The following is a 24,678-nucleotide window of genomic DNA, read 5'->3' as shown; positions in this document are numbered from 1 at the left end:
CTCATGTGATCCTCCCACCTCAGCCTTCCAAGTAGCTAGGACCAGAGATGTGCCACCACTGCTGACTGACTTTTTAATTTTTTTTGTAGAGATGGGTCTCATTATGTTGCCCAGGCTGGTGTCAAATTCCTGGCCTCAAGCAGTCCTCCTGCCTTGGCTTCCCGAAGTGCTGGGATCACATATGTATCGCTTTTTACAAATGAAGCTTATATAATGAGAAATTACAATATTATTAAGGCTATTGATACATACTGCTTTCCAAAATAAGTGTACACAGCAATTTGAATTCCACCAATAGTATGTAATAGCATTTGTCAAAGTTCAGTATTATTATTTTTAATCTTCACCAACTTAACATACTATAAAATTATATTTTGTTTAATTATGTATCTCTTTGATTTCCAGTGAGCTTGGACATTCTTTTTTGTTTTGTTTTGTTTTAATGAGACAGAGTCTCACTCTGTCACCAGGCTGGAGTGCAGTGGCGCAATCTTGGCTCACTGCAACCTCCGCCTCCCAGGTTCAAGCAATTCTCCTGCCTCAGCCTCCCGAATAGCTGGGGCTACAGGTGCCCGCCACCATGCCCAGCTAATTTTTTTGTATTTTTAGTAGAGATGGGGTTTCACCATGTTGGCCAGGATGGCCTCGATCTCTTGACCTCGTGATCTGCCCGCCTCGGCCTCCCAAAGTGCTGATATTATAGGTGTAAGTCTCCACGTCCTGCCACTTTCTTTCAAAAATATATTGACCATCTATTTTTGGGGTTCATGTGTAAATTATCTATTCATGTCTTTTGATCTTGTATTTAATACCTAGATATTCCTGATATATTAATTGATCTGGCCATTGCTGCCCTAAGCAGAAACTCCACTTGAGTACTATCTTCTCTTTTCTTAGGCCCATGTCGTGGCGCCTTATTAGCTACTCTGAAGTCTCTAACCTGCGTAGGAAAACATGTACACCCAATGGTGAACTTTAATCAACCAATATTCTGGTGCTATGATACCAGGCTTCACTGTTTTATTCCTGACTTTAATAGAATGCTAGGTATGGTGTTGGCTGTTAATTTCAGATAAATACTTCTTATTAAATATCCATCTATTATTAGTTTACTACGTCTTTTTCATCTTCCTTCTAATATTTTAAATCATATATACAAGCTTAGATTAGAGTTACTTTGGTCATGAGACATTATTCTTCAATAAAACTATTATTATTTCTCTAAAGTTTTTAAAAAACTCATTTATTCAACAGGGAGACTCTTTGGGGAAAGCAAACACACACTTTAATCTTCAACTTGGCATTATTATGGCCATTGAAAAATATATTTTCTAATTTTTTATAGTTCCAAGCCAACAACTTCCTATTCTCCAAGAAAAAAAAGCTCTGATGTCTTTTAATATAATAAATATGATGTCACAAAAGAAAAACAATCTCTCAATTCATTAAAATCTACTCCATCTTGTCAGAAAGAAAAATTATTTATGGAAGAAAGTAATTCTAACCCTATATGGACTTTGGATTTTAAGACTAATAACAGGTTATATTAAAGCTTCAAGGTAAATGTGCTTCTTTAGATTAAGCCACAGTTCTTTTCCAGGAGAAGCAAATGCCTTTTGTGTTCCAAATATCGTAATGTACAAGAAGAGTTTGGAAAAATTAGCCTCTTTTATTAAGAATCTACCATATTCCAATATTAAGTATTTTAACTACAGAGCATTTCATCAAATACCAGGATGCCTATTGTGTAACTTCTTAACAATCCACTTTATAACTCAGAAACAAATAATCAGGTACTTTCATCATAGTTGGTAAACTGGTAAAACATGTTCATAAGTTTTATCAAGTCTGAGAACTAAACCTATTATACACAGTTGTGCAGATGGATTTTTAAAATCACATACAAAAGTAGTTTTATTTATATTTACATTTACTATTTTAGTACTGCTGAAAAAATAGGTTTTCACTATAATTGAAAAACTTAGTCTCAGATCCTTGAAAATCACATGGCACTTTAAGAACCAAATGCATCAGAAAATGGACCAGCTGTCGACTAGTAAGAGTATTGGGTAATTTAAATATTTATTGAACAACTACTGTGTACTAGGTCACTGACAGGAATAGCAAAATATCAAAGTATAATTTTTTTAAAGGACATGGATATATAAGTTTAAGTAATTATGTTTACATATGCTTACATCTGCATTAATGTTTTTATAAACATGCACAACACATTATTAATAAGTACTGACTCTGAGGAGCAGAATGTACATTTTTCACTACATATTTCTCTTTGTACTATTTGAACTTTTTGTTTTTATTTTTGGTATTTTCCCCCATAGTTACACTTAATATGTACTTCAATATGGGCACTTTATAATTTAAAAAGCACGAAAGTATCCAATTCACAATTAAATGGAAAAAAATCAAGCAGTTCGCTTTATATTACAATTCTTTCAGTAAAGATTTATTGAACCATGCTTAAAAAAATCTGTCATGAGAAAGAAATATATAATTATAAATTCAATAAATATAAAGATACTGCTAATAACAGACTTACTTTAAAAGTAATTCTATTTAAACCTGAGGTCGTGTGTAAACATTTTAAAATGTTATTCACGGGCCGGGCGTGGTAGCTCACGCCTGTAATCCCAGCACTTTGGGAGGCTGAGATGGGCGGATCACGAGTTCAGGAGATCGAGATCATCCTGGCTGAAACGGTGAAACTCCGTCTCTACTAAAAATACAAAAAATTAGCTGGGCATGGTGGCACACGCCTGTAGTCCCAGCTACTTGGGAGGCTGAGGTAGGAGAATCGCTGGAACCCGGGAGGCAGAGGTTGCAGTAAGCTGAGATCGCGCCACTGCACTCCAGCCTGGGCGACAGAGCAAGTCTCTGCCTCAAAAAAAAAAAGAAAAAAAAAAAGAAAAAAAAAAAAAAAGAAAAAAAGGTTATTCACTTAAGGAGGGATCTCAGAGATGTATGTCAAAGAAAGAGAACCTATAAGCCTACTTCTAAAATATGAAAGTTAAAAAAATATAAGACTATAAACTTTCTACTTTGGAAATAATGTAAAATTCATTCAATACTAATGAAAACTTTCTTTTATGTGGGCATTGTGTTTATAAACCCCAGAGTAAAACCACAAAGGTACTCTGCTTCCTCCCACTCAGTCAGTTTTGAAATTACTTGGAAGGCCTAGGTATACTAGTAACCTTGGTGATAAAGAAAAAAAGATGTGAAACACTTTAGAATACACGTGATACACCAGAAGAGAAAGGCTAATTTCTGGATACACCAGGATCTTGGTCTATCTTTTCTTTAAAAAAAAAAAAGTTGGGGACAGCCTTTTACTGTTAGCAACTGCGGCACTCACATTTATATTTTCCTGATCTTCAATTCTTCTCCAATGATGGGGCTAATTTTTCACTGACCCATATGTCCAAAATATTTGAGAGTTAAAAGGAATTTTTAAGATAGTACAATCCCCTCACTTTAACAGATGAGAGAACTGAAGCTATGTACTTATGCAGTATTTACTAAGCTATAGTGAGGAGTACAAAGATAAAACTTCGGTAAAACTTTGTCCTTGTCTTAAGGAAGCTTATAAATCTTTGGAATTAAGTCATATACATGGATAACAATAATACAATTGGCTTACTTTATCTTAAAGGTTAAAAAATTAATCTGTGAGCAAGCCAGAAGAATTCAAGCCTCCCAGTTTGCAGCCCATTGTCTTTTTCTCTCTGTCACAAGGTTTCAGAAAGAGGGGAACTTCAAAGTCAAGATTTAAACTTGGGAAGAAACTTACATGCTGAAACTTTACTGACAAGCTATTCACTTAAAATTTCTATAATACAGGATGACTTTATCATATGAAAAGCTATTAGTAAAGAGAATGATTACTGTTAATGCTGACAACAATAGTAATTATTATTAACATTCTTTTTGACCACTTATTCTGTGCCAGATACTTTACACAGATAACCTTTCATAACAACCCCATGCTAAAGGAGTCATTACCATCTGCATTTTACAGTAAAGGAAACAAAGACTATCCAGAGTTATGCAATGAGAGAGTGGCAGAATACAAATATGAACTCAAGCTCTCCGACAGCAAAGCCTGAGCTCTAAACCATCGGTTCTCTTAAACAATATGTAAGAGCATCCAGGTTCTGATCGCCTAGATTCCAGGTAAGTTGGGTTTGATATTGTGAATGGCCTCAGAAACACAGCCTTGATAGAATCTTGCTCAGACAGAGTTGAGGAAATCGGATATAAAGTAAAAGGTTAATTTTCACAAGAAAATATTCCCTACTTACAAATGTATAGGAAACTACTACTTAAAGATCAATTCTTTCACATAACTTCAATATTTACTGAAAGCTTGTATCCCAGGCACAATATTAAGTACTGGTGATACATAGATAAATTTTCTATAAACTGTCTACCTTGGGCATTTATGCTAGGCATGAAAGAGGACAATATAAGACCTACAAGCTAACATCTTAAAAAAAATCTAGTCAGCTAAAACATCTACACATAAACATTTCAATAATATTATTAAGAGTTAATTAGAAACACATGTTCACAGGTCTGTATATAATTAATTTCCTTAAGTGGAACAGACAAAAAAAACCCTCAAGTTCAGAAGATTTAGAGATCACTATGGGCTGGAGAAGCTTTAGGGAAAGGAAAGACTATAAACAGGACCTTCCTTTAAGGATGCACAGAGTTTAGAAAAAATATGGAACAGAGGACAAGTATTCCATGAGAAGAAAAAATAATGTGGACAAGGGCACCAGGCAAGAAAACATAATATCAATATTAATAAATATAAATATTCAAGAAAATATAAGGCATGTTTCCAGGGAAAAATGAAGAAACAATGGGAGTAGAATAAAGGTTTTGCATATGGACAACACGGTTGAAAGGGCAGAAAGAAGCAAAACTAAAGGGATAACTATTATACATAGCCACAATAAAATATTTTAAAGCCACTTTTATACTTTGACAAAACACCATACAAAAATAGAAGAAATTAAAAAATTCCTAGTGAGGTTTATACATTTTTTTTCTGTCATATGTATTTTTTGCTACTAAAAAAGGTTTGAAAAAGTTATTTTGGACAGGAGGAAGCAATTTTATTTAAAAGGCTTTAGCTAGAATGACAAGAATGAATAACTCTTTAAAATCAAGTCAGAGTAAGAATGGAGGAAGAGATTCAAGCTATAGGATAAGGCTAAAACTGATGGTATAAATGTGAGCTAAAGTCTGAACTAAGGGAGCACACAAGCACACACTCACAGGTGGTTAGAAGGAACAGAAACGTCAATGATACTATCTTGAGCAATCTTACCCACCCACAACAGGACTAGCTAGTTTCAAAAAAAACGAACATTATTTCTGACGGCTGAGGATTTTTGACTTAATAGGTGAGAAAATCTGGAAGAAGGCTACACCCATGATTGCAACTGTGTTCTACTCCTCCTTAAGGTTTAGTCACGCTCCATGACTATATCAGAAACTTACAAGTAGCCATGCAGCAAACCCTGAAGATTAAAAAAAAAGAGAGCACAAGCTAATTTGGCCTTGTTAGTTTATTTCACGCAGAGGGACAGTTGATGACTATATCTGGCTGCCAGCTGAGGTTTAGTTGATCCTGGGCTTTGCCCAGATATTCTACAATCACATGTAGGATGTGAATATCCTAATTTTGATTAAGTTTAATGCTACGCAGTGTGGGTGCCTTGATGAAATGAAGTGATGCTTCAGGCAGATTATTCATCTGTGACTTACTGTGGTGCTATGGTTTGTCACTCTAATTATTTTTAAATGATCAATTTTGTACTACCTGGCTTGCCTTCTGCATTAAGAAATGAGTTACCCCAGGTGAAAGAGCTAGTAAGTGGCAGTGACAGAATTGAAGATCAGACATTGGTACAAGTCCAGTGGTCTTCAAACAATAGGCTGAGTTCAAAATTATAGTTGGTATAGTCTGGCACAGACCTACTGTTGTTCTATCAGTCACAAATGTTTCCACAGCTACTCTGATGAAGCCCTTATTTCTCTATTTGTTCACACCAATATGAGATGTCTGTCCTGTATCTTACTATAATCCAAACAGATCAGCTCTAGGGCATTCTTCTTGATCCCACTATCTTTTGCTGAATCTTGGTAAATACCATTGCTATATCCAATTGTAACGGGTATTCAATTCTCAGAAATCTATGAGGAATCTATTCTTAAAGAAGATTAATCAGTTTACAGTCAACTTGTTCAGGTTTTCCTATATAGATTTCCTTAGTTTGTAGAAACTAAGTATACTGTAGATGTGAAGTTTTTCAACTGATATTTGTAATTCAGATATAAGTACTGTATATTTTTAGACAAGGCTGGGAGGCTGGGAGCTGCAGGATAGGGTGGAACAGCACAGTTAAAAGCTAAATTAAAAACAAATACACAAAATTTCATTTTTGACTGAAAAACGCCAAACAACCAATCTAGGTTTCTAATAAACATTTTGAAGTTCCAGCTCTAACTTGCTTGTTTGAAAAGTAGAGAGTATAATTTTAATTTTTCACAGAAATAAGGTTGGTTTTCCCAGATTAATACCCTTATCTTGCTTCCTTTTAGAGTACCACACGAGGCTAAAATGTCATATTGTATTTTTGCAACTACTCCAGTGGAATCACCCTATTATATGGTAAGCAGATGATGGTAAGCAGGGAGTGTCATGTTCCCAGATGATGTTTTAAACATGAAAAAATACAAGACCTATTATCTTTCCTTCACCTGTACTTCCTTTTCCTTTTCTTACTCAGGATAGAGTCTAAATATAGTCAAATAATAAAGTTACTACTTATTCAAAATTTTAACCATCCTTGAGGGTCAAACTTAACTTTTACTTTCTCCACAGGCCCATTTCATTTCCACAATCAACACAGGTTTTTCTACATCAGAATGTTTACATTCTGTAAACATTTTCTTTGCCACAGGAGACTATTCTCAAATTATTTCAGGTATTAGTCTTACCTCTCCATCAAGAACATAAGCTCAAGGATATGCATTAAACTTTTAGATCACTGTAATCCTTAGCTGATCACAATGTTTAATAAATATATCAATGTAAAAATACTGAATACCAACTATATTCAGGCCACCATGCCAAGCAGGGATGATATCTAACTAAATTTCCACAGAAATAAATTTGAAACAATTGGAAAGACATAGGAAAGAAAAATGACAGTTACACAGTAGATATATTTAGGAATGTCTATGGCCCAGAGAATAGTGGAAAGTCTAATTCAGGTAAGAGCAGTGAAGTTAATAAATTTTAGAAATGTTGTGATGGGGCCGGGCGCAGTGGCTCACGCCTGTAATCCCAGCACTTTGGGAGGCTAAGGCAGGTGGATCACTTGAGGCCAGGAATTCAAGACATGCCTGGCCAACATGGCAAAATCTAATCTCTACCAAAAACACAAAAATTAGCCAGGCGTGGTGGTGTGGGCTTGTAATCCTAGCTATTGAGGAAGCTGAGGCACCAAAGTCACTTGTATCCAGGAGGCAGAGGTTGCAGCGAGCCGAGATTGCGCCACTGCACTCCAGTCTGGCTGACAGAGGGAGACTATGTCCCAAAGAAAAAAAAAAAAAAAAAAAAGAAAAGAAAAAGAAAAATATTGCGCTGGTGTTTTCTCTCTCAGAAAGCAGAGAAAACACTAAATCCAATCCCAACTTAACAGAGGGGAACTACTTTATAAAGTAGAAGGGATGAAAACTTTGTAAGAAAGCAATCGTGACATCTTAGTGTTGGCGATACTAGGAAAGGAACACTGGGCATAGTTGGATATATGCTCTCAGAGTTCTGAGAAACGACAGGTCGGATCATGAAAGGAAGATTTTAGGCCGGGCACGGTGGCTCACGCCTGTAATCCTAGCACTTTGGGAGGCCGAGGTTGGCGGATCACAGGAGGTCAGAAGTTTGAGACCAGCCTTGCCAACGTGGTGAAACCCGGTCTCTACCAAAAATACAAAAATCAGCTGAGTGAGGTGGCGCACGCCTGTAGTCCTAGGTATTCTGGAGACTAAGGTAGGAGAACTGCTTGAACCCGGGAGGTGGAGGTTGCAATGAGTCAAGATTGCACCATTGCACTCCAGCCTGGCCACAGAAGGATACTCCGTCTTTAAAAAAAAAAAAAAAAAGGAAGATGATTTTGGAAGGCTGCAAGCTCACAAGTGAAATGATTACATTCAAACATAAATGCCTACCTCCTGATTAGCTGCCTTATAAAAATTTGAAGGCATGGTAAAAGAAATCTATCACCAAAAGGCATGTTAGTTGCCCTCTCCACTTGATCGCATTACATCTCTATTGTGCAAAGAACTGGGTTAATCTTAAGAAATTACAGTCTAATTTTGATAAGAGCCCTAATGCTTCAAACAGAAAAAGCGTTACTCTTGCTAAGTTACTATAACCTGATCCGTGTTAATCAATGTCATGACCACAATTTTTATCTTGCAATGTAACTAGAAAACAAAGTAATTACTGAATAGAAGCTATCTTGGCTCACCTGGCAAAAATACAGGGTACACACACACACATACACACACACACACAGAGTGTGTATATATTCCAGCAAATAATATTACATATAAAAGATCTAATTGGTTCATCGTGTAAATTTAGTAGGAACATTACAATGATGCTACAAGAATTTATCCAAAACTGAGGTTTCCTTAGAATATCTGTTAAAAGTAATTTTATTCAGTTAATAGAAATTCTATTGAAAATATCAAACTTATAAAGCTATATATCCTGTTCATATTAGAATGTTTTGTAAATATGGATTATTCTTATAATCAAGAAAAAAAATTAAACAGTATGAAGACATCTTAAAGTATGTTTAAAAGCACAACTGTATTACAGTATTAACTCAAGTCAACAGTTTTAGGGAAATAATTCACTAAATCTAAAATTATAAAGGTTAATAATAAGATTATATTGTTCTTAAACATCATTGAATAAAGAAAATCAGTTTTTGTTATACATTTATTGTTCTGAAGTATTCTAAATTTTCAGATCAGACACATATCAATCAAAAACACATATACAAAAACAAATCAAAATAATGTTTTAGATAATCTATACTACCAAACTTTAAACCGTTTACAATCAGCCAACAAGTGCTTATTATTATAAAATCACACCCAAGTAGTATCAATCGACATGCTAAAACTGAATATATAGAGGACCTCTAAAAATAGGCAGTAGCCCTGTCCTAGACAATATAATTTGTATGATCAGGAGCTTTGTTGAAATCTTCTGAATACAGTACTGAGCACAGTTTTATACAAGTATTTTAAAACTGTACTAAAGTTTGTACTATAAATGTCTGCATGTTTATAGGAGGAATATTTAAGAAATATTTCTTTTCTCCTTTATGATACCTTCATTAAAATACAGTTCCCGCCATCATAGACCTAATTGTAAAAGTCGAAACTATAAAACTTGTAAGAGAAAATCTTTGCAACTCTGGGGTAGGCAAATATTTCTTAAAAGGACATACAGAACATAAATTATTAAAGAAAAAAACAGTCAATTGGATTTGACGAAATCAAAAGCTTTTGTTCACAAGACACACTGGTTTTTGTTTTCTTTTTTTATACAGGATCTCGTTCTTTCACCCAGGCTGGAGTGCAGTGGTATCATCATGGCTCTCTGCAGCCTCCGCCACCTGGGCTCAAGCGATCCTCCTATCTCAGCCTCTCAAGTAGCTGGGACCACAGGCATAGGCCACCATGCATGGCTAATTTTTGTATTTTTTTTTGTAGTGACAGAGTTTTGTCATGTTGCCCAGGCTGGTCTCAAACTCCTGGGCTCAAGCCATCTGCTCACTTCATCCTCCCAAAGTGCTGGGATTACAGGTGTGAGCCACTGCGCCTGGTCTGAGACACATCATTAAGAAAATACAAAGGCAAATCAGACTGGAAGAAAATATTTGCAAAATTCACATTTGATAATGGACATATAGAGAACTCTTACAACTCAATAATGAAACAAAACCAACATGTAAACAACCTAATTTAAAAAAGGGCAAAATAATATCCCTGATGAACATCAATGCAAAAATCCTCAATAAAATACTGGCAAACCGAATCCAGCAGCATGTCAAAAAGTTTATTCACTACAATCAAGTTGGCTTCATCCCTGAGTTGCAAGATTGGTTCAACATACACAAATCAGTAATGTAATTCATCACATAAACAGAACTAAAGACAAAAACTACATGATTATCTCAACAGATGAAGAAAAGGCCTTTGATAAAATTCAACATTCCTTTATGTTAAAAACTCTCAATACACTAGGTATTGAAAGAACATACCTCAAAATAATAAGAGCCATGTATGACAAACCCACAGCCAGTATCATACTGAATGGCAAAAGCTGGAAGCAATCCCCTTGAAAACCAGCACAAGACAAGGATACCCTCTCACTACTCCTATTCAACATGGTGTTGGAAGTTCTGGCCCGGGAACAGGCAAGAGAAAGAAATAAAGGGTATTCAAATAGGAGGCGAGGAAGTTAAATTGTCTTTGTTTGCAGATGACATAATCTTGTATTTAGAAAACCCCATTGTCTCAGCCCCAAAACTTCTGAAGCTGATAGGCAACTACAGCGAAGTCTCAGGAAACAAAATCAATGTGCAAATATCACAGGGATTCCTACACACCAACAACAGACAACCAGAGAGCCAAATCATGAATGAACTCCCATTCATAACTGCTACAAAGAGAATGAAAGACCTAGGAATACAGCTAACAAAGGAAGTGAAGGACCTCTTCAAGAATTACAAACTACTGCTAAAGGAAATCAGAGACAACACAATAAATGGATGCTTATGGATAGGAAGAATCAATATCATGAAAATGGCTATACTGCCCAAAGTAATTTATAGATTCAATACTATTCTCATTTAACTACCACTGACATTCTTCATAGAATTAGAAAAAACTTTTAAAATTCCTATGGAACCAAAAAAGAACCCATATAGCCAAGACAATCCTCAGCAAAAAGAACAAAGCTGGAAGCATCACGCTACCTGACTTCAGACTATACTACAAGGTTACAGTAACCAAAACAGCATGGTACTGGTACAAAAACAGACACAGACCAATGGAACAGAAGACAGCACTCAGAAATAAGACTGGATACTTTGACATCTGATCTTTGACATCTGATCTTTAACCACCTGATCTTTGACAAACTTGACATAAACAAGCAAAGGGAAAAGAATTCCCTATTTAATAGAATGCTGGGAGAACTGGCTAGCCATATGCAGAAAATTGACACTGGACTCCTTCCTTACAACTTACACAAAAATTAACTCAAGATGGAGTAAAGACTTAAATGTAAAACCCAAAACTATGAAAACCCTTGAAGAAAATCTAGGCCATACCATTCAGGACATAGGCATGGGCAAAGATTTCATGCCAAAAATGCCAAAAGCAATTGCAACAAAAGCAAAAATTGGCAAATGGGATCTAATTAAGCCTAAGAGCTTCTGCATAGCAAAATAAACTATCAGAGCGAACGGACAACCTACAGAATGGGAGAAAATGTTTGCAATCTATCCATCTGATAAAGATCTAACATCCATAGTCTACAAGGAATTTAAACAAATTTACAAGAAAAAACAAATAATCCCATTAAAAAGTGGGCAAAGGACATGAACGAACATTTCTCAAAAGAAGACATTCATGCGGCCAACAAGCATATGGAAAAAAGCTCAACATCACTGATCATTAGAGAAATGCAAATCAGAACCACAATGAAATACCATCTTAGGCCAGTCAGAATGGTGATTATTAAAAAGTCAAGAAACGACAGACACTAGAGAGGTTGCAGAGAAATAGGAACGCTTTTACACTGTTGGTGGGACTGGAAATTAGTTAAACCATTGTGGAAGACAGTGTGGCAATTCCTCTAAGACCTAGAACCAGAAATACCATTTGGCCCAGCAATCTCATTACTGGGTATATGCCCAAAGGAATGTAAATCATTCTATTATACAGATACACGCATGTGTATCTTCATTGCAGCACTATTCACAATAGGAAAGACATGGGAATCAATCCAAATGCCCATCAATGATAGACTGGATAAAGAAAATGTGATACATGTACACCATGGAATGCTATGCAGCCAGCCATAAAAAGCAACAGAATCATGTTCTTTGCAGGCACATAGATGGAGCTGGGAGCCATTATCCTCAGCAAACTAACACAGGAACAGAAAACCAAACACTGCATGTTCTCATTTATAAGTAGGAGCTGAACGATGAGCACACATGGACATGGGGGGTGACGGGGAGAGCACCAGGAAAAATAGCTAATGCGTGCTGGGTGTAATATCTAGGTGATGGGTTAATCTGTGCAGCAAACCACCATGACGCATGTCTACCTATGTAACCAACCTGTACACCCTGCACGTGTACCCTGGAAGTTGAGGGGAAAAAAGGGAGCAAAAGATTGAATAGGCATTTCATTAAAAATATACTAAACTAAAGGCACAGGAAAAGGACCTCAGAATCATTAGTCATCAGGGAAATAGAAATTAAAGCCATGATAAGATACTGCTAAAATTCTTACTAAAATGACAGATTAAAAAGCCTGAAAATACCAAGTGTTTAGGAGATGTACAGAAACTGGAACTCTTGTACATTGGTGGTGGAAATTTTATATGGTCCATTTTGGAAAACAATTTGGCAGTATCTTATAAAGACATAAATGGGAGCTTTCTTTATAATAACACAAAACTGGAAAAAACACAAATGTCTTAAAAAACACAAATGTTTTTATCCCCCCCTTTTAGGGATAAAACCAGAAAGGAATGATCTAGAAATACACACAAAGACATAGATGACTTTTAAAAACATTCTGAGCAAAAGAAGGCAGACACACACAAAAAATACGTTCTATGATTCCATTTACGTGGAATTTTAGAACTGGCAAAACTTATCTATAGAAGTAGTTCTCAACTGGGGAAATTATGCCCTCCCCTTCCCTGGGCAATGCTGGAGACATTTTTGGTTGTCATAACTGGGGTGGCATAGGTATGGGGGTAGTTGCTACAGGGATCTGGTGGGTAGAGGTCAGGGATGCTGTTAAACATTCTATAATACACAGGCCAGCAGCCACGGCAAAGCATTACCAGGCCCAAAATGTTGAGAGTGCCCAGGTCCAGGTTGAGAAATTCTGTTCTAAGTGATCAGTGGTGGTTTAGATGGAAGTAAGGATATTGAATGAAGGAATTCTGGGGATAATAAAAATGCTCTGCATTTTATTTTATTTTTATTTATTTATTTATTTATTTTTGAGATGGCGTCTCGCTCTGTTGCCCAGGCTGGAGTGCAGTGGCACGATCTCAGCTCACTGCAACCTCTGCCGCCTGGGTTCAAGCAATTCTCCTGCCTCAGCCTCCCGTGTAGCTGGGATTACAGGTGCCCACCACCACGCCTGGCTGATTTTAGTAGAGAAGGTATTTCACCATGTTGGCCAGGCTGGCCTCGAACTCCTGACCTTGTGATCTGCCTGCCTAGGCCTCCCAAAGGGTTGGGATTACAGGCGTGAGCCACCGCACCTAGCCGATGTTCTGTATTTTAATTGTGGTAGTGACTGACTTGTCAAAACTCACCAAACTGCATACACTTAAAACGTGTAAATTTTACTGTATGCAAATTTTACATCCAAGTTGATGCTAAAAACTATAGTGCCTGTATAAAACTATGTTAAACAGTTTAATCCATTTTTTGTTTTTTAAAATACATGCACAGAAAAGACTGGTAAGGCAACTACCATTAAAGACAGGAAAAACCAATACCATTTGTGGGATTATGGATAATTTTGAATTTTTTGCCCTGCTGTTCATTTGCTTAGTATTAACTAAAAATTTAATAACCTTTATGTGTACACACACACACACACAGAGACAGACACACACACATATATATCCAGTACCTAAAACAGGTACAAATAAATGAGGATCATAGAAAAGCACAGGTGCACAAGAATATTTAATTGTGATATTTGATCATAAGACTCGTTATTTCAGGAAACTATAAAAAAGTGTAATGCAAAGGCACTTAGAAGTAAAGTTTTACTCTAAAACACTGCTAAACTATTTACTGAGCTCAGTGATAATTCTTTCAATACAAAAGTTTGCAAGGATGAATTTTCACTAGAAACAATGCTATGATAGCCCTAATAAGACAGGGTGAAAAGGTCAAGAAATTCTTTAAAATTAAATGAATAAAGTTATCAAGTAAGGAATAATCCATTTCACTGTATTAATATGGTTGAAAACATAGTAGATACAATTCAGTTATGTTCATCGACAGGCCAGGGACTGAGCAAAGCATGAGGAATTTACTACAAAAATGTCTCCGAAGAACTGACCAATGGAGAAAAATGGCATTGCCAACAAATCACACACAAACGGGCTAAAGGCTATGATGGAGGTTTGAAAGTGGTACAATGAAAGAAGCAAGCAACTACCTGGAGGAAGCATTTACAAAGGTGACATCTTAGCTAGACCTTGTCTGGTGAAAAATCACGAGAGAATTTAGAAATCTTAGAAATAACACAAAAACCAATAAATAAATAAATAAAAATAAATAAATAAAAACAAACACCACCACCACACATAACAATTTTGTTACACTGCTGTCTGATTTTTAGTCTTAAAGGTCAGCAATGAGAAAATCTTTTCCCGAAAAAGAAGATTATCCTACATATTGAGTAAGGAAATTATATCCCATATCCAAGGGGGAAATATATTTAAGATTCACCTTGATAGAAAATGCACTCCCTAAGCTTCCACCACGTCTACGTTTGGCAATTTAAGTCTCTGGCACTATTCAAAAGCACAGTGATTTAAAAAAAAATCAATTAGGCTGCAGTTTAAAAATACTATATGAATACTTGTTAATAGAGAATTAATATTCGGCCTCATACTAAAACATCACCATACATTAGTAAGGGAATATTTTAAGATACCTCCCAAAAGGGAGACACTGGGAATCCTATATACAGTACAGTACATCTTTGACAATAAGTTCTCAAGCCATAAGAGATGCTTAGAAATATATGGGGTAAACGATTACTCTATGTTGCTAAAAATGATTCCAACCAGGTAAAAAGGTCAACTCCTATCTAATGCAGAGAGAAAAGCCTGCAAGGTGGTGGGATGGTGAGAAAGACTGCTGGTAGAACCTGTCTGCCTTGCTCCTTGGATTTCCTGTAATTTTGAACATTACTGAAATTAAGGCATTGAAACTGAATTACATCAACTTTATTTCAACAGAACAAATTTTGTGCAGCAGAAAACCCAATTTTGGCGGTGAAAAAGTCGTCCCAAAGACAAAGGGTCTTAAGTACATCTGACTTTTCGGAGACAGCAGCAATGTGTCCTATTCTTTCTCTCCTGGCTCAGACTCAAAGAACTACTGCAGGCAATTCAGGTAACACTATTTCCTGGTAGTGTGATTCAGGTAACTGGAGAAAAAGGAAAAATGCTTAAAGCAATAAACTAGTATAAAAGGGAACCTTCTGGAGTCCCGTAATAGCTAGTGAACTAGAAACTCTTGATATTTTATAGATATTGACACCAATAGGGGACCCAGGAGCCAAGTGCAACACCAGCCAAGGGTTGGAGGCAGGAAGAGAGAACAGTCACTGCCTGATCCTTTTGCTTCCACCGCAAAAGAGCGCCCCCACCCCAATACTCTCGTTCCTTAAAATGTCCCTATCCTCGGGACCCACGCAGAAATACCCCACTCCCCTACAGTAACTCCTTACAAAACAACAACCCTGCCGGAGTGTGACAGGCTGCGTCCACTTACTGAGCTGTCCCCCGCCCGACGTTGTACTCGGTTCCCGACCTCCAGCGCCCCCAACGCCGGCTGCTCCTGGGACCCCCGGCGCCCCCATCCCCGGCGGGGTTCCACTTTGCCTCTCGAAGTTGCCTGGATTGGAGAAGTAGTCGCGCAGCCGAGGCAACTCCCGGCCACTCTCTAACAGCTCGGTATGCAGCTCCAGGGCGGTCAGCAAGTATTGATCGCGCAACAGCTGAGCAGCGATCGCATCAATTGACAATCGGGCCGGGGTCTCCCCGGTGCCCCCCAGGGCCACTGCAGCCGCCGACGCCTCCCCAGGGAGCCCTGGCCGCGCACTGTTTCCTAAGGCCACGGGATCCTGTGGCGACAGCGAGCCCGCAGAGCCAGGATCTAGGCCACTTCCGGCACCCAGCCGAAGTACTGCCCGCCGTTCCTCTGTTGCCGCTACCTCGTCATCGTCCTCATCCGAATCGCTGAGAAATGGATTCACGCCGCCACCACTGCCACTACCTCCAGGCGCCATCGCCGCCATCTTATCCTGTCAGGAGTGTGGGCGCCTCCCTGACTGGCTCCGACAGGCCGCAGCCCGAATCTTCTAGGCCTCAGGGGACACAGCGCACCTCCACAGCCCCGGCCTGACCACCTCCTGCCTCCCGACTTGAAGAGAAGGAGTATGCGCCAAGGCAGGAGATCCGGATGCAGCTGCACCTGATGCCTCAGCCTCTGCTGCACCAGCAGCCCGGCTCTGCAGGCGTCTTCCTGGTCTCCAGTATCGCGAGAACTGGAGCGTGCCCTGCCCCTCTCCCCGATCTAGCCCCGCCCCAGCCCCGCCCCAGCCCACTTCAGCTCCGCCCATTCCAGGAGCCAAATAGCAAAGATTGAAGGCCCCGCTCTCCGCTCAAAAGCAAAACTCCACCCACCATTCCTCCATGATTGGTCAGAGAAGGAAGGCGTGGAGAGGACTGACGGGTGACTGGCCCGAGAATTATCGCGAGAGCAGCAGCGGCCGGGCAGGTGTTGGGGGCGTTCCGGGATTGAGGGGTGGTTGTGGTGGTGGCCTAGGGATACCCTACTAGCTATCGCTTCAGTGGTTATAGGGGACCCCTGCCGGAGAGCTTTAATGGAGCTGAGTCCTGCCTTCGCGCTGAGGAGCCCTCGTTTTCGAGATCAGGCCTGACCGGGATAAGCTCCAGGTAAAGTTCAGGGACCAGGGCGCGGAGGGTGTCGGCGCCTAAACTGTGGTGTAGCGCCGGCGGACGCGCTGTTTCCCTAGTGCGCTGCACTTTTTCTCGCTATTTGCTGCCAGTGGTGACATTTTGTCCCCACGGATAGCAAGTGCCCAGGCCTGTAGTCAGAATGTGACTTCCCTGCTTTTCCCTTCTCTGCCACATGCTTGCACACTCGGCAGGCCTAGCGACAACTCGACTTCTCCGCCCCGGAATTGGTCCTGCCTGTGGGTGGGGACGGGGGCTGGAGAGACGGAAAAGGGGACGCTGAGATTGGCATTTGCCTGGATCTGGGAACGTCCTCGAGTTGGAAAACAAATTGTTAGGTGCTCAATAAACCCTTAGGATTTAATACACGATTTACACGACAGGGACCCTTCAGAATATCAGATGCTTTCTCACCAGTAGACGGATAAGTAAACTTAAGCCAAGAGTAGTGGATATAAAATCAACTCCACGCCGGGCGCGGTGGCTCACGCCTGTAATCCCAGCACTTTGGGAGGCCGAGCCGGGCGGATCACGAGGTCAGGAGTTCGAGACCAGCCTGACCAACATGGCGAAACCTCCGTCTCTACTAATAATACAAAAATTAGCTGGGCGTGGTGCGCACGCCTGTAATCCCAGCTACTCAGGAGGCTGAGGCAGGAGAATCGCTTGAACCCCGGGGGCGGAGATTGCGGTGAGCCGAGGTCGCGCCACTGCACTCCAGCCTGGGCGACAGAGGGAGACTCCGTCTCAAAAAAAGAAAAAAAAAAATCAATTCCACTAATAAGGAGTCAAAGGAATTAACATCATTTCTCTTATATCCCAAACGATTCGTTATCCACTGTCTCCTGCAACATTTCTGACTTGTTCATTCAGGCTGGAATCAAAGTTTTGGAACTTAGATCTATTTTAAAAGTTGAATGCTTCAGAGAGTTTCGATTTTTTTAATGGAACATTAGCATATAAAGTACATATCCTAAGTTGAGAAGATCAACTTTTATCTTTTATGTTATTCCTTGATTATGATCTGAAAAGGTAAAGGATTTCCAGTCAATACAATTAGACTACTATTTCTTATGGCTCCTTTTTTTTTCGCACACAACCACTTTCGCAGGTTTTAGATTTCCTTTCTTAGTGTACAGCTTCCAGTAAATGCCGAAATGCATAGGCAGTACTAATTAGTGCTATCAGGTAAGTGACATATTACATTCAGTGTGTAGTAAACGTTCCACAGTAAAGTATCTCCCGTTAACTCCATAGAAAAATTAAAATAGAGGATTCTTATATAACCTTAGGTCAGGTTATTGGTTTACATGTAAAAGTATGCCAACAGTTAAGAGTAGGCTTTAATTTCAATTTACCCAGTCTCAGTAAACTGAAATTTTCATTTGAATGGGAATTTGGGTTTTTAAAATTTTATTTTTGCTAGAAGTTTTTAAAAAAATAGTACCAAGAATTTAAGGTATTTTTATAGGACATTAGTTCCCAATGTTTTAATGATAAGTAGTTTTCTGTGCCATGTATTAAAAGTAAAACATGGGGAAAAAATCCCCCCAAATGGAATCGAAATGGCAAATACTGTATCCTGTTAGAGATTTCTTAGCAAAAGAGATTGCTGATCCGTATTTTAGTTGGGTTTTCCAGAGAGATTAAAATGGAACCAATTTCTGGAATGCAGGAATGGAGGATTAGTGAATGGCATGCGAAGGGCATGATTAGAAATGAATTGTTTATGTACAATATTTCCATCTCCATGATTGGGAAATTGAGAAATCTCCTGCGTTTAGGATTCCTGAAGAGGATTATGCTTGTGAGATAGAAAAGCTTAAGTTCAGATCCCAGTTCTACTTACTATTTATTATGAGACCTTGAAAAAGTTACCTAACTTCTCAGGCTCACTTGCATTCATCTATCAAAGGGGATAAGGAAAGTACACAGAATTGAGAATGTTCTTGTCCCAGTGCCTGGTACGTGCTACACAATAACTGTTACTGTGGTCACTTACTAATTAATGAAATATTAGTATATGTTGAGAACATTTGACAGGTTTTTAAAAATAAAACTAATATCAATTGTTTTGGCAGTGCATTGAAAAAGCAATTAAGTCAATAGGGCTGAAGGGAGTATCTTTAATTTGGAGTCTAAGTTCTAAAACACAAGTTGAAAATAGATTTAAAATGTTTCCTTAGAGAGTTGTAAGAACTTGCATGTACAGAAGTTCTTCCTATACAAATCTGTAGTGTTCTGCTTCTGTTTCCGCTTCCTATCCTATAACCTTGAACTTGTGATCTTGTCAGCCCATAACAAATCAACTGCCCAGTCTTCCCAGTAGGTACTTTTCTTTTCCACAATACACAGAGGTTTGGTTATTCGTGAATAATGTATAAGTAACACACACTGGAATATTAATAATTACCGATCACTACTTATAATAATTTATTATTAATAGTGTTGGGAAATTTCCTTTCTACTTAGTAAGATTTTCATTAATAGAGGCCCTTACAACTAATGTTTCATCTGACTAATGATAGTTATTAAAGGTTTTACCTTAGCAATGAAGATGTAAAAGATGGCTTTTTTCAAAGCACATCAATCATTTTAGTATTTAAAAAGTATTTTAGGCTTTAATAGTCTTACAAGAACCACAAGTAATGTTCTGAATAGAAGTTTTGGTTGCCTTGAGGTTTTAGTAATAACTCATGTTTTATTGTTTCTCAGAGTGTGGTAAACATCCACAGCTATAAACTAGATAACTTATATTGGTACATGAATATATCTTTTTAAAGTTTTAATAGTTATGTGTTTGTTTTGGAGGTATTTCTTTTTCAATAAATCTGAATAAATTGTGATTTTCTTTAAAGAGAAATATTAAGTAATATTGTTTAGTATTAAGCAATTAAACTAATTAAGATAAGTAGTTTGTGAACGCTGATGTTTTGCAATCACCGCAATTTTATTTACATTAATAGTAATTAATTTATCATAAGAGGTTTCGTTTTTTGTTTTTTGTTTTTTTTTTGTTTTTTTAAAGTAGTTTCAATCTTCACATCTTGTTCTGGAGGAACAAAAACAGAAGCAGGGCATCCTCTAGTGGCTATAGTGCATATTGCATTTACCCTTGAAATGGTCATTCTAAATAATTAATTCAGCAAACATTTGAGTCCTTACTAAGTGCATAGGACTCTGATGGGTGTTGGAGATGCCCCATCCTGCTGTCATGGAATTGTGGTGAAGTGACAGAGCAGACAGTAATTCAAATAGTCATAGACAGAGCTATGTAATTACAAACTGAAGTGAAAGTTTTCGTTTCTGACTTAACCTGCGTTGTCCCTGAGGAAGTGATGCTTGAAATGGAATGTTAGGAGAGAGTGGAAGATAGACTGCAAGTGCATTCTGCAGAGAGGAATTGAGCCTATGAAAGTCTTATAGCAGTGAGCTACTTGAATAAAAGAAGGGGCCAGGGACGTGAGATGTTACAAAGTAAAGGGGAGTGCTATGAGACGGGGTTAGGAAAGAAGGCAGAGGCTAGTCTATGAAAGACCTTAGTAGTCACATTAAGGTCTTGATTAGTATGTGAAAAGGCACTGGAGAGTTTTATACTTGATTAGTATGTGAAAAGGCACTGGAGAGTTTTATACAAGGGGTAAGATGTTCAGATTTTCTTCTGAAAAAAGAAAAACAGGTAATACTCTGGCTACATAGCAAGAAGCGGATCAGAGAAGGGTCAGAGTGTATAGGGATGACCTATTCCTGCATTGCAGTAGTTCGCATAGGATATGGTGTACATCTTAAATTACAGAGGTGTCAGTGGAGATGAAGACAAATGAACAGATTCAAGAAACACAAAGTAGACAATTGTTGGATTATTATAAAGGGGAAGAATAGGGTGTAAAGAACGATGCTTATTTCTCAGACTTACATACTTGGTGGGAAGGTCGTGCCACCTCCTGAGATTGTGAACACTAAGGATTTAGTAGATAGTAGACAAGGCTTATGGGAAATATTATGAATTTGGTTTTAAACCTACTCAGTTTGATTGTCTTTGAAATGTCCATGTAGATTTATAAAGGTTGGAGTTACGTATATGGATTTGGAGCTATAATTTGTTGAGACTTTTGCATAAGTGATAACTGAAGTCACGGATATGATGAAACATGCCAGGATAAAAGTATAGAGTGAGAAGAAAAGATAGCTGAGGACGAAGTTTTGAGTAACTCTGAAATTCAGTGACCAGATAGAGACTGTTCAACATTGGCCAGAGGTGTAGGTGAAAAATGAAAGTAGTAATGTTCCCAGAAGCCAAGTGATAAGAGCCTATCAAAAAGGAGAAGGCAGCCAGGCATGGTGGCTCACGCCTGTAATCCCACCACTTTGGGAGGATGAGGCGGGTGGATCACCTGAGTTCAGGAGTTTGAGACCAGCCTGGCCAACACGGTGAAACCCCATCTCTACTAAAAATACAAAATTAACTGGGCATGGTGGTACGTGCCTGTAATCCCAGCTACTTGGGAGGCTGGGGCAGGAGAATTGCTTGAACCCAGGAGGTGGAGGTTGTAGTGAGCCGAGATCGTGCCACTGCACTCCAACTTGGGCGATAGATAGGGCGAGACTCTGTCTGAAAAGAAATAAAAATAAAAAGGAGATGGCAACTGGACCCGGCGACTCACACCTGTAATCCCAGCACTTTAGGAGGCTGAGGTGAGTAGATGACTTGAGCCCAGGAGTTCAAGACCAGCCTGGGCAACATGGCAAGACCCCCTCTCTACAAAAAATGCAAAAATTAGCTGAATGTGGTGAACATGCACCTGTGGTCCCAGCTACTTGGGAAGCTGAGGTGGGAGGATCACTTGAGCCCAGGAAGCTTAGGTTGCTTAGAAAATGAAGACTAAAAAATAGCTATTAGATTTTGTACTGTTAATTGTCTTTACTTTCTTATGAAGTAATGAAAATAAGGTTTAAGTTGTTTGAAATTTAGGTGGTCAGGAAATAAAAGAGGTCACATTCAGTCTTTTCAAGAAGTTTGACTGTGTGGGGGAGAAAAGGGCAATAGATGTTTAACATTTTTTTTTATTAATACTGATATTTATGAGATGTATCCTTTTCAGAAATGTAATATTTCATTATGAATAAACAATTTATCTTTTCCCTGTAGTTAGATATTGTTTCCAATTTTTTATTATTACAAATAACAAAAGCCAAGATTTGAATGTAAAGGTTTTTAAAACCTGTTTCTTTCTGATGTGTAATTTTATCTTAGTAAATTCTACACTAGTAGCAGTACTAACACTTGTGAGCTGGTTAAAAACATGAGCTGATGTCTACCTCACGCCATATACAAATAATTATTTTTGTCTCAGAGGACGCAAACCAACACAAATAAATTTTAAATAATGAAAGGTAAAAAGCAAAAATCTAAAACGATTAAAAGAATATATGTGACATAAGAACCAGGGAAGTTTTCTTCTATAGTACAAGACACAAAAAACTTACACCAGATAAGATAAATATTTGATGAATTTTACTGTATTAAAGTTGAAAATTTCATTTTAACAAAAGGCCCTATGAACAGAATTTATATACAAATGTGTGTATCTAGCTATGTATAAACATACATACACTATATAAACATACACACACATGATTTTAATGTACAAGTCAAAGAAAAGGTCAATAACCCTAACCCTATCTGATCAAAGGATGTGAATAGGCAATTGAAAGGAAGAGAGACCCAACTGGCCAATAAAAACATGAAAAAAAGTTCATATTCACTAGTAATCAGGCAAATACATAGTCAAATAACAGGATGCCAATTTGGCCTGTTCAAATTGTCTTAAGGTAAATATGACAGTATCAAGCAGTTGTGGGTATTTAGAGATATAGAAGCTTTCGTACATTGCTGGAGGGTATCTAAATTAGTATGGACACTTTGCCAGTCACTTGTAACGTTGAAAATTTTGTTTATTAGAGCAATTCCACTTATAGAGGTGGCTTTCAATCTTATTTGTCCATAGAATAATTTGAAATAAAACTTTCAGTACAGGTTATATACATTTAAGAATATAGATGTTTGGATACACAGGAAAAAGCACACTTTTTCAAAATCATGTACTACTTCTGAAGTACTTCATGATGTGATATATTCTCTGTTTTATCCTATTCTATTGTACTGTATTCTATTTCATTTAAAAAAAAAAAAAGGAAAGAAGGCTAAGTGCAGTCCATTACATTATTTTGGTATGGGTTACTACTCTACAGTTTGTAAACATTCTAAAAATCTCCAACTTTACCATAAGAGAGCAGCTTAATTGCCATATTTTTTGTAATCATGACAATTGCGAGCAATGTTGATCAGCAGGATAATGTTCAAATAAATTGTAATAGAGTCATATCATAGAATATATGTCTTGAATGTTTGGGATCATTTATAAGGCTTTTTTGGTAGTACCAATTAGAATAAGCTTATAAAAGAAATAATGGCTTTGCATCTATACTGGTAAAAATTAATTTCGAATAAGGTGGGGAAAGCAGGAGTAGAAATGGTGATGATTATAATATTAATGTAATCTTGTAGAATGATAGATGGCTTTTATTTATTATTTATTTATTTTGAGACGAGGTCTCACTTTGTCGCTCAGGCTGGAGTGCAGTGCCCTGATCTCGGCTCACCAGCAACCTCGATCTTCGGAGTTCACGCAGTCCTCCTGCCTCAGCCCCACAAGTAGCTGGGACTACAGGCATGCGCCACCATGCCCGACTAATTTTTGTGCGTTTTTTGTAGAAATGGAGTTTCACCACGTTGCCCAGGCTGTTCTCAAGTTCCTGAGCTCAAGTGATCCACCTGCCTGGGCCTCATAAAATGCTAGGATTACAGTTGTGAGCCATCAGGCCTGGCTGACAGATGGCTTTTAATTACACAATTGACTAGGTTTAACATATATGCTCTTCATATAGAAAAAACATCAATTTATGTAGATGCCTCGTGTTCTCAGGAGGTGGAGTATAACTCCTCACTCTTTAAGTGTTGGCTGCACGTAGTGACTTCCTACCAAAAATTATAGTTTGAAATGGGGGAACATTTACATGGAGAAACTTTACAGTGGAGAAACTGAACAAACTGCCTCAGCCAAGTGGTCAAGTTTTATATTAACAGTTTAGTAAGTCATGTTGATAGTACCCTTAATATGATATGAAGAAATGGTACTTTATGTATGTATGTTTGCTCTCCCGAACCCATAACCCCAGACTTACCATGAGAAAAACGTCAGATAAATCCCAATAGCAAGACATTATACAAAATCTCTGAGCAGTACTCCTCACAACTCACAAGGTCATCAAAACAAGCAAAGTCTGAGAAATTATCACAGCCAAGAGAAGCCTAAGGAGACATGGTGACTGGCTGCCCTGTGGTATCCTGGTAATTTCTGGAATAGAAAAAGGGTATGAGATATAGATAAAAGATTTTGAACTCAAGTAGGCATGAATTATCTAAAGAACTAATAATCTCTATTCTACCTGCCATGAGAAAATTTGAAAATTAGTTCTTATATGGGATTTTGTAAAGTCACATAGAATTT

The 24,678-nt window shown here is 38.0% G+C and overlaps 2 protein-coding genes across 12 annotated transcripts in view; one reads left to right on the top strand and one right to left on the bottom strand.

The window, feature by feature from the left end:
• The window catches only part of RELCH (RAB11 binding and LisH domain, coiled-coil and HEAT repeat containing), a 120,606-nt gene extending 103,924 nt beyond the window's left edge, over positions 1 to 16,682 (bottom strand). For all 7 annotated transcript variants that reach the window (XR_750672.2, XM_010388810.2, XM_010388811.2 and 4 more), the window contains exon 1: positions 15,900 to 16,682. Coding sequence is in view for 6 of the 7 variants with exons in the window: in XM_010388810.2 (XP_010387112.1) it covers positions 15,900 to 16,425 (526 nt within the window). In the remaining variant the exon portion in view is untranslated. The remainder of the gene's footprint in view (positions 1 to 15,899) is intronic.
• Positions 16,683 to 16,885: 203 nt separating this feature from the next.
• PIGN (phosphatidylinositol glycan anchor biosynthesis class N) overlaps positions 16,886 to 24,678 on the top strand; it is a 142,475-nt gene continuing 134,682 nt past the window's right edge. For 4 of the 5 annotated variants that reach the window (XM_030926076.1, XM_010388814.2, XM_030926074.1 and 1 more), the window contains exon 1: positions 16,909 to 17,086. The gene's annotated coding sequence lies outside the window, so the exon portion shown is untranslated. Of the gene's footprint in view, positions 17,087 to 24,678 lie in introns of all 5 variants that reach the window. The other variant, XM_030926073.1, reaches the window with a different exon arrangement.

This window comes from Rhinopithecus roxellana, chromosome 21 (assembly GCF_007565055.1).
Source record: "Rhinopithecus roxellana isolate Shanxi Qingling chromosome 21, ASM756505v1, whole genome shotgun sequence".
Lineage (NCBI taxonomy): Eukaryota > Metazoa > Chordata > Mammalia > Primates > Cercopithecidae > Rhinopithecus > Rhinopithecus roxellana.
Note: the sequence above shows the minus strand (reverse complement) of the source record. Positions and strands in the feature narration are given on the sequence as shown.